This window comes from Aptenodytes forsteri, unplaced genomic scaffold (genome assembly GCF_000699145.1).
Source record: "Aptenodytes forsteri isolate BGI_AS27 unplaced genomic scaffold, ASM69914v1 Scaffold217, whole genome shotgun sequence".
NCBI lineage: Eukaryota > Metazoa > Chordata > Aves > Sphenisciformes > Spheniscidae > Aptenodytes > Aptenodytes forsteri.
Window position 1 is genome coordinate 4,275,978 of NW_008796222.1, and position 17,341 is coordinate 4,293,318.

The 17,341-nt window shown below is 41.5% G+C and overlaps 1 protein-coding gene across 1 annotated transcript in view; it reads right to left on the bottom strand.

Moving 5' to 3' along the window:
* Positions 1-16,728, bottom strand: part of DCBLD1 (discoidin, CUB and LCCL domain containing 1) — a 31,139-nt gene extending 14,411 nt beyond the window's left edge. Inside the window, exons 1-5 of the mRNA XM_009289187.2 lie at positions 16,524-16,728; positions 6,181-6,318; positions 5,570-5,621; positions 4,764-4,836; positions 2,914-3,047 (exon numbers count right to left, since the gene is read on the bottom strand). Of these exons, the coding sequence (XP_009287462.2) occupies positions 2,914-3,047; positions 4,764-4,836; positions 5,570-5,621; positions 6,181-6,318; positions 16,524-16,719 (593 nt within the window). The 5' untranslated portion in view covers positions 16,720-16,728. The remainder of the gene's footprint in view (positions 1-2,913; positions 3,048-4,763; positions 4,837-5,569; positions 5,622-6,180; positions 6,319-16,523) is intronic.
* Positions 16,729-17,341: the final 613 nt, after the last annotated feature.

The following is a 17,341-nucleotide window of genomic DNA, read 5'->3' on the forward strand; positions in this document are numbered from 1 at the left end:
GTGGCATTTGTCACACAAATTTCACGTTATCCTTTAAGGGATGGTATCACCCTGTGCTCCTCATTTTCCTGACAACCTTCAGGATCCTGCCTAGCCAACCGTACTGGTGGCAGGACTGCACGGGAGATCTGTGCCGGTAGCGCTGCAAAAAAAGGGTGCTGCTTCCCATAATAAATTTCTGTTAGCATCAAATCCTTTTTTTTCTTTTTTTTTTTTTTCAGAGTCGGTCTCAAGCAAGCTTTTTATAAGCAGTGCAGGTTAACCCCAAATCTCATCTTTCACAATTCACGAGCATGTCATCTCTTCCATTTTCAAAGACAAATGATTTCACGTGCGCGGAGGTACAGTCACAGGCCAGGTCACATTACAAAGTTAAACCCCCATATATTTGTACTGGGGTATCAGGACTGCCCGATAAATTCAGCCACTTTATCTTCATTATAGCATTTGCAGGTGCAGGTCCACGCATGGATCATGAGAACCAAAAACCTCGCAGATGCTGGAGCATAACAAGCGCACTGAAAAATGGAGTCAGGGAGGCCGAGGGCAGCTTTTGCGGGCTGGTGAGCGAGCGAGCCGTAACTGCACCGTCACATTACAACGCAGATATTTAACAGCTCGATGCACTCCAGCAGCAGCTTTTGATGAGGTCAGTTTTGGCTCAAGTCACTAAATAATTTAAATCTTTACTGCTGAAATCCACTATAAATGAGATTTTAAAAACTTGGGTAAGCTTTTATTTAAGGGAGTCTAAAAAGCTCTTAAAGCAGTGCTGTCTAAGCACTGTTTTTTTCTCGCCAGCACTGGCTGCTCTGCAGGTATTTCTTGCAGCGTGTAGGTATCCCGCGGACAGGGACGTCATGCAGCTTTGGAAATACCTCTTACAAAAGCCTTTTTAAAGCATGAAATGCATTGGTTCGTTTTCTTAGTAATTAGGCCCACTGTTTCTAGGAACACTTTTTCAAGTTTTGAAATAAAATGATTTCCCTGCATCCTCCAGTTTCCCTCTCCCGGGATAACGGGCTCACACCAGCAATCCATCTGCTCCCGGGATTGTTCCAGCTGCCAGGAGCAGCAGAAGCATCCCGGGAAGCGCTGTGCTCACACTCCCATTTTTCTCAACATCTGTGCCATCTAGTTTGCAGGCATCTGACACAGTATGCACCCGCTTACCTATAGCTCCCTGTATAATCTGTAGAACGCGACGGTTGTCTCCTCGGGGCAATTCAGTCCCTTTGATATGTGCATCATGCTCGAGGACTGCCTCTCTCTGCCCCGGTACGCAGGAGAGCTAAGGGGGCTGCACTCCTCTTTGGGGTGCTCTCTCAGGGGACTCACATTAAATGGGCTAAATCCGAGCCCTGGAGGCTGGCTTCAGCCTGGAAGCACACCTTTCAGCTCTCCTTCAAGTAAATAGGAGTTTTCCCGCTTGATGTGATAGAGACAAGTTTGCATCTCTGTGAGTACTTCTATTACGCATATGAATTGTATAAGATGTTTTGTGAATAGCAACATTAAAAGGACGTTTGGCAGTTACGGTGATGGGTTAATTATGGAGACAGTGTTTTCCCCCAGCACGTGTACGTTTGCTGTCTTCTATGCTTCATTCGTTGCCCACTAGCTCTTGTACTGTGAAAAAAATACAAATGGGAATCCCAGCTGCCTTCCATTACAACGTTTTATGTGCTACTGTCTGAGTTACGCCTTCTGGGATTCTCAAGGATCACGAACATATGAATGTATGTAAATGGTTCTGTAACATCTTTAGTTAAGGCACAAAATATTTAATTCAGGTTTCATTAATCTGGTATGTGTGATGGAAAGAATTCGTGTTATTTGTTTTATGGAAGGGCTTGGTGCCTGAGCTGAGGTCTCAGTTGTGCTTTGCTTGAGACAAGTTTATATTCATTTTCATAGGCAATTAACTTTCAAGCAACATGTGTAAGAAAAATAGAAAATATTTAGGCTTTACAGGCCTTCCACTAGTGGTCTACATGCTACCCAGCTTTGTATACTCCAGTGCCAATATATATAAAGCATTTCGATCTATGCTGAATTTTAAGCACAGCAACAGACCAAATGAGTGGTTTGGGTTTTTTTTTCATGAATGAAACCATGACTGTAAAATTGTCAGGATGATGTGGAGAAATCATGGGGGAAACAGGAAAAAAGTATAAAAAAGACATATTCCCTTGGCTCTCTTAGGCTATGGGACTTAGGATATTTCCCTTCCTACAGAAAAAGAAAAAAAAAGCCTCATGTAAAATCCAGATAACATTTGAAAATTAAAAAATATAAACCAACAGGAATGACAGAGGCAGCTGCTGGAAGGGCTTACTGTGCTGGATAGAGATTAGAGGATTTATTTCTAATTCAACAACAGTACAATTTAAAGTCAGAAGATAAGTGGTAAATATAACACCCTTGCTATAAATATTCTAAAAGAGAAAAACTCTGAACATGTCAAAAGCACAATGTTTAAGAAGTTGTTCATTAAATCCCCTATAGCTCAACAGCACTTTTTATTTATTCATTCTTCCTGCTTCTTTTAAACTTTAACATGAATTTATCATGATTTATTAGCACATTGATTAAAGGTGTTTGTTGCAGAACATCGTACTTTCACATATCTGCTAACAAAGAAATTTGCAAATATGTTTTGGAAGGAAAAGAAGAAAAAGAAGAAAATACTGCCCTACATGGTATAAAGCCACTGAAAACTTGGAACATTTTCCTATATCCGATGCCAACACCGTTTTAACAAGGCAGTAGGAACAAAGCCCCAAAACCCCTAGACCCACAACTGGCATCTTTTCCCCCCAAAAAGAGCGTCCCCACCTGCTTCTGCTGATCTGGGCAGTGCGCTGTGCCCCGGGGGTTGCTCCCAGAGCCGGCCCCATCAGCGGTACTCACTCGTGCGAGGGGACACCGTTGGCGACGACGCCTTCGTAGCGGCTGATGCCCTTCTGCTGGGTGACGCTGATCTGACCGCCCAGCTCGTCTGCGATAACGCCTGCATGTATCGCCGACTTGCACAGCAGCGAGGTCTGAAAGGCAGAAGCCGTCAGAAGCCAAAGCTTAGAGGATCAATCTGACAAACTTCCAAGCCACTAGTACACAGGTGTTACAGCTCATAAAATCTGGCAAAGGCTCAAGAGGAATAAGAGGCAGAGGAGGGAGAAAGAACAGTAATCGTTGAAAAAAATACGTTTCCAAAAGTCATCTTTTTTTTTCAAATGAAAAAGCAAATAATCTGCTTCTGAGAAGGTGCTGTAAGATTTTAACCTAATAACTATTGTGTCACTCCTCGGGAAAACAAAGTCAAAGGCACGGCAACTCTTTTTTGCAAAGAGAAAATGGTAATTACTCGATGGACTTGCCTGAAGGCAGACCTATTACTGCGCCTTAGGATTTGAGTCATGGCATACATTAGGGGATTTGGCTATGTGTTGACTAGCTGCTGCTGGGTTTTAAGTATAGCCCATTTGCCAGTATCTCAGGTGGGATAACGCTGAAAAATACAGGCAAGACAACTTGTGTGCCGACTAGGTGGCAATAACGTACCACTGGGCTAGGTCAGAGCAGAGAAGGGCCGGTGGAAAGGTGCAAAGGAGATATTCCCAGGGGCCGCTGGCAGAGATTGGTCTCGTTCACACCTGCCCGGCTTGGGCTAGCTGGGGTGCCGGGCTGTCCCCTCCAGGGAGGGGTGGGGACACAAAGGCAGCAGGGCTCCAGGGGAGCCCCGCAGGTCCTTCCCATCAGAAAAGCTGAATCCCCCTTAACGGTGGAGGGAAAATTTATTTCAAAAATTCCTCGGCGCAGATAAGATCTGCATGAGGTCATGCCATGTTCTGCTTTTCTTTCCTAATCAATCACCCAAACTAAGGGCAGGAATAACTTCAGTTAATGAGAATGAAACGTGGCATTTCTTTGTTTCTTCAGCTCTGCCACCTTCCAGGCTGGAGCCGTGTGCTCGAATAACTGGATGAACAGGTTAAACGTGAACACTGAGTTTTTGGAAACTCAGCAACTGCTGTATTTGTGACAGGGTGGGATTTCACTTCAGTGGTATGATTAAACTTACTGCACTGTGAGAGACGTAAAGATTTCACCGACATGATGGGAGGAGAGTCCAGGGTGAGGGGCACAGAGAGGGCAGAGCACTGTGTGATATGAACTGTGGATATATGCAACCACTCAGGCAACTTCTTCGCTTTAAAGAACGAGCAGTTAAAACAACTCCAGAGGTTGGTAGTTATCAGTGGGATGTGATTAGGCAGTGTATAATATTTATTTCATCTCAGAGCAGATTGCTGGGATATTGCAGGCATAATCTTAAAAAATCCCCGCATGTTACTGAAATGTATTTTTTTTCCTACAAGAGATAACTTTAGAAAAGAAACGGACATGGACCCCAAACAAGTAAAAGCTGAAGTTGCAGGAATATTTAGTACACGGATGAGCACTGCCTCAAGAGGGACAAACCCTATGCAGGGTTTTTCCAGAAAGCCAGAAACGACAAGTCAGTAGGTGTATTTGACAATCAGTGGACTTTGTTCTCACACAATTGATTTGTCTGTTTGAAAAGTGTCTCCATGTGCTTATATACTGATAACATACTCACATACTGATAATAAAAGGTATATCTAACACAGCTGGGAAGAATTACTGACAAAAGTCAAGCAGCAGAAGTTGAAACCAAGTTGTGCTATGCTTCTCTCTTCTGTCTTTATAAATTTCCCCTCGTTTTCCTGTGTACTTACATCTCTGTATCCTTCTCCGATATTCCCAGAAATGTCACCTGCTATGTCTCTGCAGCCAGCAGGACAGTATCTGCTGTAGTGAGAGAAGAGAGGCATGTTTAAAACATGAACTGTAGTGACAATACACAGAAACAAACTTGTGCAAAAGAAATGCTCTCAAACCAATAAATATTTTAACAGTAAGTTCTGGCTGATGGATTGTTAGTCTAGGAGGTAAACAGATGGGCCCTTGAATTCATGAGTGGACTGCACACAGCAGCACACAAAGAACCGGAAAAGCAGTTTTGCAAGGGCATTTCTGTTTAATTCTCTTGTTCTAGAAATGCTACCACAGGAGTTCTCAGCACAGCCCCGATAAGAAGCCTACATGCACATCCAGACAGCAGCCAGAAGAGCACAATTTATTACCATTTCAAATCCTATCGCAAGGTTCAAGGAACCAAGAAATTATAGCTTGTCCTCAGATAATCTTCTATCAGCTGGGATGTGATCTGCTCTCAGGAGAACCACTGGAATTCGAGGCTACTTTGAATTTCAAAGTGGAAACTCTTTTTACATATACCATGTATATGTATGCCCAAATGAGACCGGCTCTGTAACTCTTTTCACTGGGCCGCAGACTTCCATTCTGCACTACTGCTTCTCACAACTGGGCCTTGGACTACTACAGCATCGGAGCTCAAAAAAATTCACTTCTCCAGAAAACCAAGACCGTACCTGCCTTGTATGACATTTTCTAACAATTGGACCAGATGACAGCTACAGCAAAGCAAGCCACAGCGCAGAGAGCTGCAAACCCTCTTTACCTGTATTCAGCCTTTGTGTAGTGGTTCGCTCGTTCCAAACATGTTATTAGATCTGTGAAAAATTTACAAATGTCAATCCCCATTGCAGGATGTAGAAATACAAATATTTGGCTACACATCAAATTACATTTAAAGATATCTCTGTATAATACTTAAACAACTTTATTAGATAGAAGGCAACAGCTATGGTTTTCCCTCATTCTTTTCATCTCCCTCTTCTACTCTTCCTATGTTTTACACCTTCAACAAAGTTGCACAGACCCCCAGAGTATTAAATGTAGGAATCAAATCTTAATCTCCCCTATCCCTTCATCCTGTCACTGTGTGGTAGATGCTGGAGCCCAGAATACAGTGGAGCTTCGAGGAGATGGTACTAATTTTCTCTTTCACTGGGCCTGTATTGCAAATTACCTAGGTAGGATTTCAGCAGCTATTATATTTGGTTAATATTACAGCTGCTTCTTGCTCACATGCTATCATGGTTCATGCTAATCCAGAAATATTTAGGACCAAACATTTGGGCTAAAGTCCATGTGTGCAGAGAAGATAATGAAATAGGGGGGGCTATGCCACTAATCCTTTAGAAATAGTGCTTTTGGATTTCACTTTACCTGGATGATCACTACTGGCATAGGACAACAGAAAGCCTCGTCCTGACACGTGGGATCCACTCTCAAAGTGAATAGTCGCTTCATTGCTATCCAGAATGATTTCTTTGGGGATGGGCATCACATTGCCACAGTATGGCCCTGCGGAAGAACAAAGAAGATTTCAAAAGTTTAGATGACATAATTAGACTGGAATATTCCCACGATTAGCAAAGTTTCATAACACGCTCATTCTCCTTCAGTACCAATCCCAATGTTGACAAAAGGGTTTTGGCTTCAGTCCTTTATGGGTACGAGCTCCCAAGTTACCCTGACAAGGAGTGGCTGGGATCCGATTGTCTCTCCATGGCAGCAATTCCAGCATCCACGTCTCTCATCACATAAGCCTTAGGAGAATGATTAATGCCCTTCGGCCTTTGAAGTGCAGCATGCTTACAACCAGCAGTAACTCATTAGAGAAAAGAACAGAACATTCAAAGGCAACCCAAGGGATCTACACAGGGTCCCCTAGATAAACTCTCCAGATGCGTACAGCTCATGCTGCTGTAGCACAGCAGCCATTCAGGAAAGATTAAGACCACAAACAGGGTACCTGCTTTTCAAGGACCCGTGTGCCACAAGCCAAATTGTACTACGAGGCAGTACCACTTTACTCAGAAAATGTCTTCATTTATTTTCCTTTAAAAAACATCATCAGGCCATTGAAGTATGCAGTTCAAACCTCCAGAGTTTTAAACAAAAAAGAAAGGGAGAGAAAGGGGAAGATGAAGGGAGTGGGACAGGGAGGCAAGAGCCTTGTGCTTACATTGAATTAGATAAGGGTTTTATAGGTACCAACTGCAGTATCTTGGAACAGTCTTTGGGACACTCCTTTCTTGCGACAGCAGGCGTGCCCGGGACTCTTAATAATTACATTTGCTTCTTTAGAAGTCAGTTCCCGAGGGGAGCTTTCTTTCGAGATTGCCACAGTCTTTGCTCTTGCCTTCTGTCACCAGACCTGGGTGCAAACACTTGCCCCTGGCTGCCCTCAGGCGCAGATGACACAGAAAATCCAAAGCGGTTTGGGTACACTTTTTTGAATTTATGAGGATGCTTACAACATAAACTGCTAAGAAGAGGTTTTTGTAAAATGGCAAACGTGGTGGTTTTTTTTTTTCCCCAAGAGAAAAAACAAACAAGACCCTTTACAAGCCCTCAGCCTGTCTGTTCTGGTGAATGACAGCTTTGGATCCTAAAGCAAGTCCTTGGGAGGAAAAAGGATCGCTTTGATTTTTCCTAGACAACCTCATTTTATTGATGGTGGCTACTTTAGGGCAACTTGGAACTGACTTCTGAGAAATCACAGCACAAATCTGATGAGTGGCACCCTTCCTAACGGGCTCCTAAGAGCCTCTTCTTTTTGCTTGATACTCTTGGGAGGGTTTTTCCCAAATACTTCACCGGCCTTATAACAACTATAAAACCAGCCTATAGAGTAGCCCAATTGGAGCCAATGACAGCCAGTTGTCAGCAGAATGGGACAAACCAAAGGAGGAACTCTGTCTTTTGGCTTATAAAAAATCATACGGCGAAGCAAGGCGGGCAGAGAAAAAAGCGACAAGTGTGACATTTCCCTGGAGTACTCATGTGTTGAAAATGACTCACGACTTAGTCAGAGAAAACAATGTCTATAAAAAGGGTTAAACAAATTGCTTAGGAAATGAACTTATCAAAAAGACAGCATCTGACACTGTGTCATACCAGACAACTGCACGAGTGATTTATTTGAGGTCTTTTGTGTCAGATTGCAGTGGGAGAAGTAAAGTGCTAACTTAGATATTTTTTTTTCCCAGCGAGAAAGAAAGGGGAAGAAGACAGGGAGGCATTGCATTTCTTCAGAATAAAACACCTGAGAAAACTTTAGTCCTTTTCATCTCTCAAGGACTGTCTCTACATATTTTCTCACAAGTGCTCTTTGGCTTTCTCCCTCACAGCGATTGGCAGTGACCTATCTACTCTGCAGGTATAATTTAGATGGCTGATTCACTCAACCACACACCAGCTGGATCAGGGTTATGTGTCTCCTCCAGTAGCATGTCTACATACGTTCCAGGTAATTATACAAACAAATCACACATGTAATAAGCAAAAACAATAAAATAAAATAAAATAAAATAAATAAAATAAAATAAAATAAAAATGTCTAGACACATAGAGTTGTATAATCCAAACGAAAGCCAATAATTCAGAAACAATCAGCTTAAGAAATCAGCATGCAATGCCTAAAGACAAGTTTCTACTCTTAAGTAATAAATCCAAGAAGGGTTACCAGGCTATGGTTATCTTCTGCCAAGAGCAGTTGCGGTGTACTGAGAGACTCCCATAGGTAGCTCAAAACTAAGGGTGCCTAGGATTTATTCCTTAAAGCATATAGAAGCAAGAAACAGTATCCACTGAAGGAAGGAATTATTTCCAAAAGTTTATCAGTTTTCTGCATAGGTTTGGGGGGAAAAAAAAAAAAAAAGAGGCATCTATTAATACTACAAAACATTCACTTGTTCTTTTGCTGCAAACTGAGGAAGCCATATTTCAGCAGGTTTCTTCTCAATAATTCAGGTAATACCGTATCAGCACGACGCTGCCAGGTCTTCAGACTTGCGTGAGATCTAGCAGTTTATTTCTGTGCTGTCAAATACAGAAATGAGCACTGAGAGGTAGAGTTTAGAAAAAAGTGTAAGCGTTACCTCACCCCTCTCTTGCTGTTCTTAGAAAAACCCATCAGATACCGGCTTGGCTTAGAGGTTCTTTTCTACCTGAAAGAACTAGAGACATGTGCAGCCTATTTTTAGGGAAAGGTGTTATTCCACTCTTTTCAGTGCTTACTGTGTTTAAAATGACCAGTGTAAGCACCTTTCTAATTTGATTTAGCCAATAATATTGTTTTAGGTTTAGCAGCACCTCTCTCCATTTTGCCAAGTTTTTGCAGAGTGGCCTTTTTAACCTCGAATTCTCATTTCCTCCCTAATCAATTTATTTCACATTGACAGTTTTCCAAGAAATTCCCCAGGGGGACAACTAGTAATGCTTAGAAAATAAAACTGATTCAGGGTCAAGACAATTATTTGGGTTCGGTTTTGACTGATGAGAAAATTTTATGCTTTCATCTGTTTTCTAACATTCTTTAGAAAAATAATGTCTTTGTTTTTAACCACACACTCTTTCCTATGCACTCCCATACAGCAGTCCTCCGTTTACTTTAATGTTGTAAAGCCAGAAGCGAAGGGATAGTCTCCCAGGGTCCCTGCATTTCAGCTTGTAGTATGCCTGAATTAGACGCACTTTTTATATACACAGTAACACCCAGCAGATTTGCTCTCCATTGACTTACCTATTACCTTGAATACGTATATGGTGAGATTTTATAGACGTTAGAAGATTAAAACCAATCAGCGTCTGTAGACTTTAGACTTCATCTGAAAACTATATTTACTAGTCAGTATTTTCCACGTGCAATTGAGGTGACAATACTACTTTATTGTCTACTATTAAAACTCATATGTGCTCCCTGTCTTGTCTGTCCATTCCACCTAGGATTTATTGATTTCCCCAGGCTGTCTATATGAATACTGTAGAACCATAGCGGAGAGGAGGGATGATGGAGGAAGCCTTGGTTTGTGTCTGGAATGAAAGGGAGAAACTTGTTTATAGGGCCCTGTTAACTTTTACTGCAGCATTTGGACTTGACTCTGGATAAATATTTAATTCCTAAACCTGGGACTAAGCCAAAAGTTTTTTAAGATCCCTTTTGAGAACTGCCAGATCACATTATCAGTTTTTCATCTTCTAATGTTAGTTGTGAGGTGGGTTGTTTTGCATATTCGGCTTGAAAAATGAGTCATGAACGCTGATCTCTCTCCCTGTTTCCTGTTGAAGTGAGTCGGCTGGAGCTCTGCTAGGGTAAGTAGGCAGGATTATTTGGTTTGTTTACTAAGAACAAAGAAAAGAGTTCGATTTAATAAACAGATGTGTTACATGTCATGAAACTGAGTAGGTGTTCTCCACATTTCAGTATTACTACATCTAGATGCCGGGGCCTTTTCTTCTTTCCTTGTCTCATTAATGAGTTGACCCAACTGTGGTTCTGTCTGTTCATGCCAGATTCTTTTTTTTTGCATATATACATACACTTAAAATTCTGCAGGAGAGCTATTACGGGCCTAGGGATTTTGAATGTACCTAATTTAATATTCTCTATAATTAAACTAACATTTAATGCCTTTCATCCAGAATTCCTGATCTGTTGGTATGGTTTAAGTGGCTTAAACGAAATACTTTTATTTTGGAATCACTGTCTCCAAGCAGTATTAACATCCTGCAAGATACACGGTAAATTGTCTCGTGGATATCCTTTGGCTGGCTCGCCTGGAGACTGAAGAGATTATTTTACGTGTTGTTTATTTTTTAAATGTTAGCAATAGTCCGCTGCTTTTGTCTTTTTCATAATAGTGTTGTTTTGCAAATCTGATGATCTTTACAGCATTGTCTGGTTTTATGAAGTCTAGTTTACTTCTACTGTCAACCAGGCTCTGGCATATTTCCTGAAATTGCTTTATTGAATTATGTTCCTTCATTTTTTCTACTTCCCTTAAGAAGCGCTGTGCCTAGAGGACTCTGCTCTCACACCAGCTGGCAATGCCTACATGCCGTTTGTTTCTGTAGTTCTTAATACTTTCTGCCTCTTCTCTAAGACTTCTGCTTCTTTTTAAAAGCAATTCTGTCCCTCTTTAGCTGTTGCATGTCCGGTTCATTCTGCTTGTTCTGCTGTCAAATTCCTCAATGTCATTTGAAATCTGGAGTTTGACACCTGCAGAGGTCTTTAAGGAACTCAGTTTAGGTATCAATTCGTAATGCGCCCTCTTCAACAGGGAATCTTCAAGATTCTGCAAGACATTAGTCTTGCAGAGTAAGGCATGGCTGACGAGCAATGTGTAGCAACGATCCCATGGATCTGCCGCTCCAGGATTATCATTTCCTAAGGAGTTTGTCTGAAGAAAACAATGTTTTAAATTGTGATCCTTATATTCAGTAGCCTTTTCTCAAATAAAGCAATTTGGAAGTACCTCAGTAGCTGGGGAAGGACAGGGGATATGATGAACATGGATTATGCTTGCTTCACTTCAAAGCTAAAAACTCGGCCAGAGTGCAAGTCTTACACAAACAGCTCACAAAACCAGCAAAGATCTGTTGTATGAAAACATCTGCATTCTTGCAATTCGTCTCGATCCCACGTTCACACAAATGCTTCACTTTCATAAGCGGTAACTCTTCCTCTCCCCCTATCAAGGAGGAGAGGAGAGAGGAGGGAGACTCTTCTTTGCTCCAACCCTGCCACGCATGCTCAGGGATAACCAGCGTCACCCTGCAAGGATGCGCCAGGAGATGAAAAGTGCTGCTCTACGCCCTTCTTTGTAGGACGTGGGGAAGGTGGTGTTTAATACTCAGTAGACATGAGTTGACAGAGTAGTCACATTTGTTAGTCAGGATGAGACAGCCCAGTCATTCAACATTTAACTCTGTGCAACACAGTCTGACCTCTGAGTGGTAAGCGTTTCTCATTTTAGGAAAAACAAATATAACTTTCAGTTAGCGTTTCCAAAGGGTTGCCAAAGACTGTGATAAAGGAAAGGAAAAGGCATCCAAGTAGAGTCAGGCTGGAGAAGTAATTACAATTTTAAAAGGGAGGGTCTGGGCCCCCTGCACCGGCTGTAGGTCTGCCTGCTTGACCTCAGGTGAGATCCCCTACTTCTAACATGCCTGTGGTTTTAGCCAAACCCAAAGACAGAAGCACAGCAACAGTTAGGGATCCTTAGTAAAGAGCTGTAGCTGATTAACAAAAACCACAGAAAAATACACAATACAGTTTATGCAGCTAAGAGGAAAAAAGAGTTCATTTGATAAAAGAAAAGAAGACATTCTTTGTTGCGTAAATCTTTCCAAAGCTGAAACCTCGGGATACTGCAACCACTCAGGCGAAACCCAACCGTTAGAAGAGTTCTGACTGTTAAGAAACTGCTTGACTTGATCTTCAGCAAGAACTTGTCTGGGCATTTCACTGGATTTCCTGAAATACCGGGAACAATACTGTAATAACAAGTTTCCTTTGAGGGGCAAAAAAGAAACCTGGACACACCCTTTATTCAAGCAAGATATTTATTACAATACACAATAAGGAAAGACTGGTTTGATGAATCCCCTCAAGTCATAATGACAGGTGGGAGGCATCCAAAGGCGCTGGGTTCTCCTGCACACCCACACACGTGTGCACACATGCACGAGCGCACACTCACTCTCAGCAGCCGTCAGACACTCACACATCAGTAAATGCTCAATTTGTCTAACAACCCTTAGTGACTGGGTGCAGGGAGGGGAAAGCATTTTCAGTAATTTCTCTATCTATTTCATGCTAGTTACCGGCTGTAAATTATGCAAGAACAAGTTAACTGCACTAACTCTCCAAATTATTACTAGTCACTCAGCAGATCTGACATCCACCCCAGAGGAACACATCAACCTCCTACTGACTGCAAGTGAATGGAGAAGTAAGTAGGCACTTATCTCTTCCTTAATCTATCTCTCCAGTCAAGACTGATGATCATCTCACAAAATTAAGGGAAAAAATACTAAGCCATTAGTTGGGGAAAGAGAGGGAAAAAGGCAAGAAAAAAGGGTCAAAAGAGGTACAGAAATCTGATAAAGGCATGAAAAGAAGCTGACTAAGAGCAGTTCCTGTTGAACTTTTAGAACATTTATGTTACACCTTCATAAGCAGTGCAAGTTGTGTTCTTGAGAACTACAGGGACCACGTGTTTAATCTTGTTTTCACATATCCCTTTAACTAATTAAAAACTCAGAAGCTTTTATTCAGAGCTCAGTATTTTTAATATGCTCAGATAATGCAATTAACTTGAGAAGAAAAGCACTTCAGTAAAGGTTGCACCTTATCTACACTGTGAGATCATGCTTCACATTAATTTTTATTCTAGATTCCTTTTATGGGACAAAACCCCACATATTTTCATCCAGTGCAAAGCTATTCCTTTGAAAGAGAACATTATAATCTATTTATTTCTCCTAGAGACAACACGTGCAAAGCTGTGTTAATATTTCAAGGTTTGTCAGACAAAGCTGACTCAGTTTCACCAAAACTGGTGTTAGACTACCTTTGCTGACTGATGATTAATATTTTCACATCTGAGTCTGGATACAAAGCTAACAGTTTGAAAGAAAAGACTTGCTACAGCGTCTTTCCTCCAGTGAACACTGAAGAAAATAGCGTGCAGAGTAATAACCCAGAGATAACAGCGTTCAGCCACTTTATGTCTCCAGTTTTAGAGCTTCATTAAGATTATTTAATGACCATCTTTTGATGGCAATATTGGAGAAAACTAAATGCAATGGCTGCCTTCACAGGTCCATCAAAGCTGAGAAGTATCAAAGGTGAGAACTGTAGTGTCATGTTTGTGTCCCAGTTGAGCAGGGAGGCTTTAGTAGATCGTCATACACAACAATGATACATGCTTTTCTAGGAAGGAATTAGATTCATGGTACTCGTGTCAGCCCACAAAATTTGAGGAATGCCCTAAATTTAAATAAAACTTGCATCTAAGTGGTCTAATCTGTAGTCACCGACTTACGAATGTGAAGAAATCAATGTTATGGCTAACATAAATCAAAGTAATCCATTCATTTGTATATAACAGCTTCCCTTTACTGCATGGAACATAAATACCCAAACACGAATTGAGTTACTCCTTGCTGTGTTGCATGAATCCCAGCAGAAGGTTACAATGATGAATGAATCACAGTTAAATGTAAAGGCAACATGTGGGAGAAATCTGAAAGGAAAACAATACTTTGTCATCTGAAGACTTGTTTACACTAATTTTATATTTACGTGCACAATCTAGGTTTTGCCTCTGCCCAATTTTCTAAGCTTCAGACACGCTCCTCAGTAGACGTTTGTACGCATACTGACATTCACTCTCTTGTTTTCTGTAGAGTTGAGGAGACCAGCATGGTATTTAAAACATATTTCCCTTTGGACCTTATTGTCTTACAATTGCAAACCTCTTAAATAAAGAGCAAAGGCTGCTCGGCTAATTTGAAACGTGAGTAATATTCACATTGCCAGCTTTCATACTTAGCTTTTTAGGTTTTCCTTTTTAAACCCAGGTCAGATACGGAAAACATGCGAAGATTAGTTTTTAATTAGTCAGATGTTTTCAATGCCTGCAAAATCTTTTCAACTCTCCATCATCCTATGAAAGGATTTTGATAGCAAAGGTCAGTATCTTCCTGGCCAAAGGGAAGATGTTGACCTGCCTGTAGATGTTCATGAAGAGGGGAGGGTTCCGAAAAGGAGGTCTGGGCTCAGAAACAGCTACCTAAAAGGACACTTAACAGACTGAATAGACTTAGCAGTGCTTACTCACAGAGTTCTTTTGCTTACATTAATGCATATTAAAACCCAGAGCTATAGCAAAACTATTGAAACAACTCACTTAGGGAAGATCTAATCTCATCTATGAATTCCTGTGTCTTTTAAAACACAAGCAGTATGGTGAATGTATGCATATAGCATGATTTCCACACTGCTGTTCTGCATGGATTTACCTGAATGTAGAGCACAGACTCTGTAGGTAAGTTAGTAGGAAAGTCTACAGTGAGCTGCAGACCACAAAAACCATTACAGATGGTATGTATGCCTAAGCTATAAAACGTGTTTAATCAGATACGAGCAAAATCTGCTAATTGTGCAGTTCGTTACTGAGAATGCAAATTATAGTCCACATGCATCAGACATTACCAATCAGGTCTGAAAATGGGTGTGGGAATACTTTAAAGAAATTCATTATATGGATTTGATTGCATAACACACAGGTATTCTGTGTTTACAGGCTGAATAACTGCAGGACTGAACTATGTGAAGATGTCTTCAGGCAAGAATTTCAATCAACATCCAAGCTTCATTTTTCACTTCAGAAAACAATATATCGATTTATCCTTGTTTCCTAGAAAAGCCTTTGATTAGAAATGTCAAGATAGCATCGATAAAAATTATTCAAATATATGATAATGCAATACTAACCACCTATCTCTTACTGCCAAGTACAGACAGACTGCTTCAAGTGAACACAACTCATTACTTACAGTTCTGAAATGAGGTAAACAACATAAAAAAAATCCCAGCACACACAAACAGAAACGTTCCTTACGCCTCAAATCAAGCTTCATGCAAGGCTTAGATATCGACATGTCACTGCCCACTCTTGGTGAAGGCTGTTTCAAAATGTAATACCTCCCTTATGAGAACAATAATTACCTTTACCTTCGTTTGCGAGCAAGGCTGTAATACCTCACTTGATCTTATCTCACCAGATGAGTGATAGACCTATCATGCTCATGAATGAAAGGCAATCAGCCCTCCTTACTACTAAGATATCTTATGAGTCCCGAGCTTAGGAGCACCACACATTTCACTGAGCCAAGCAATGAGCTGGGTGACCTGGAAAACCTGCAGAGGCCCCATGTAGCTCATCTCTTCATTGTCTTTTCCCATTTAATCCATTCTGCCTGTGAAGTTCAGTACAGCTACAGCCCACTCCCAGCAGGCAAAATTTTACGAACTGGCAATTCACATGTTTATTTCTGCATTGTGGAAGTCCCTGCAGCCCCATGCCTCTGCCTGGATTTAAATCTGACTTCTGAAAAAGGGCACACTGACTTGAAAAGGGGGTTGACTCTTCTAGAAAGAGCAGATCAAAGTTTCAGCAACAATAGGTTGGGAAAACCGATTTGAGGAAGGCCTCAGGTTCTCTCTGGGGAGGATCCTGTTGTCGTTATGATAGTTTTAAGTGCAAAGCTATAGTATATTTACTCACTTATCTTCCTGTGCAAATCTCTTGCAGGAGTGCAGACTGGCTGTACGCATTTAAGTATTAAAGCCTGTACATTAGCAAAGGTTATCAGTGACTAATAGCTAGCAATAATAAAGGTTATCTCCTCTCCCTGTCCTGAACTGCCTAGGAAATAGAGACATGCAGGATTGTGAGCCAGCTCTTCCCCTACCTGAGAAGCATACAGGGCTGATATAGGTCCACGTACTTGCTGTACTAAAGCTGTGATAGTAGAGCTCCACAGGTCTGAGGGCAGAGCCCTTTGGGGTGGATGTGCCAGAGCTGGGCACAAGCCCCTGTGGCCCCGGCAGCCTCTCCGCAGCGCAGCGTGGCAGCACCCCCAGTCTTGGCAGAACAACACTCACACTTCTACCAGTTCAGGCATTGGCCATTGCTTTATTTTTTACATACCGTGCAATGTTGAAGAGCTCTGGATGGTAAGGTAGCTGGATTCGCATTTCTGTGATTCGATATCCAGGTCTCCAATTTTTAAGATGAGGCGTTTTCCCAGAGGCACCTGGATTTTCTTTTCGCAAAGAGTGTAATTTGGGTATGTCCCAGGATAGTTCTTGGATGCCAGGGTCCCGCTGTCTTGATACATCACCATGTGCCCACATCCATCCCCTGCAGTAGGAGGAGAAACAAGGAAGAGAAACAAAACGTATTCCTCAATAAAAACCGTGTAAGAAAATACTGGCCACATAACCATGTCTCACATGCACCTCCAGCTTTTAAAGACGTATTCTGTAACAGTCCATCTCAGTTATGCTGTTGTTGGAACACAGGTAACTAAAATAAATACAGTCATATTTCTCTTGTAAAGCAGTAGAAAGGAGGGTTGGAAACACTCATGAACTAAGATGTATTTGATAGTCCTGTACAAACAGAGTCTCTCTCTGGCTTTCTGTTTTACAGCCAAACCCTACTGAAACCCTGAAGATGCAATTCCACATGTAATAGGTAGGGTCCTTCCTTAAACAGTTTTCTCCCAATTATCATTCCACATTTTATTTCCATAGGAAGAGCCGTCAGAGAGAGAGTAACCGAATCATACATGAAAGCACAGACATGATTTAACTATATACTATCATGGACCTGACTCATCTTACTTTCCTGTTGGTTTTCTTGCGCCACTTGCACAATACAAAAAGCACAGGGGACAAGTCAAAGGCACAAGAGGGGCTTCAAAAGTGGAACATGCATCGTTAATGATATGCAGGCTACTTCAC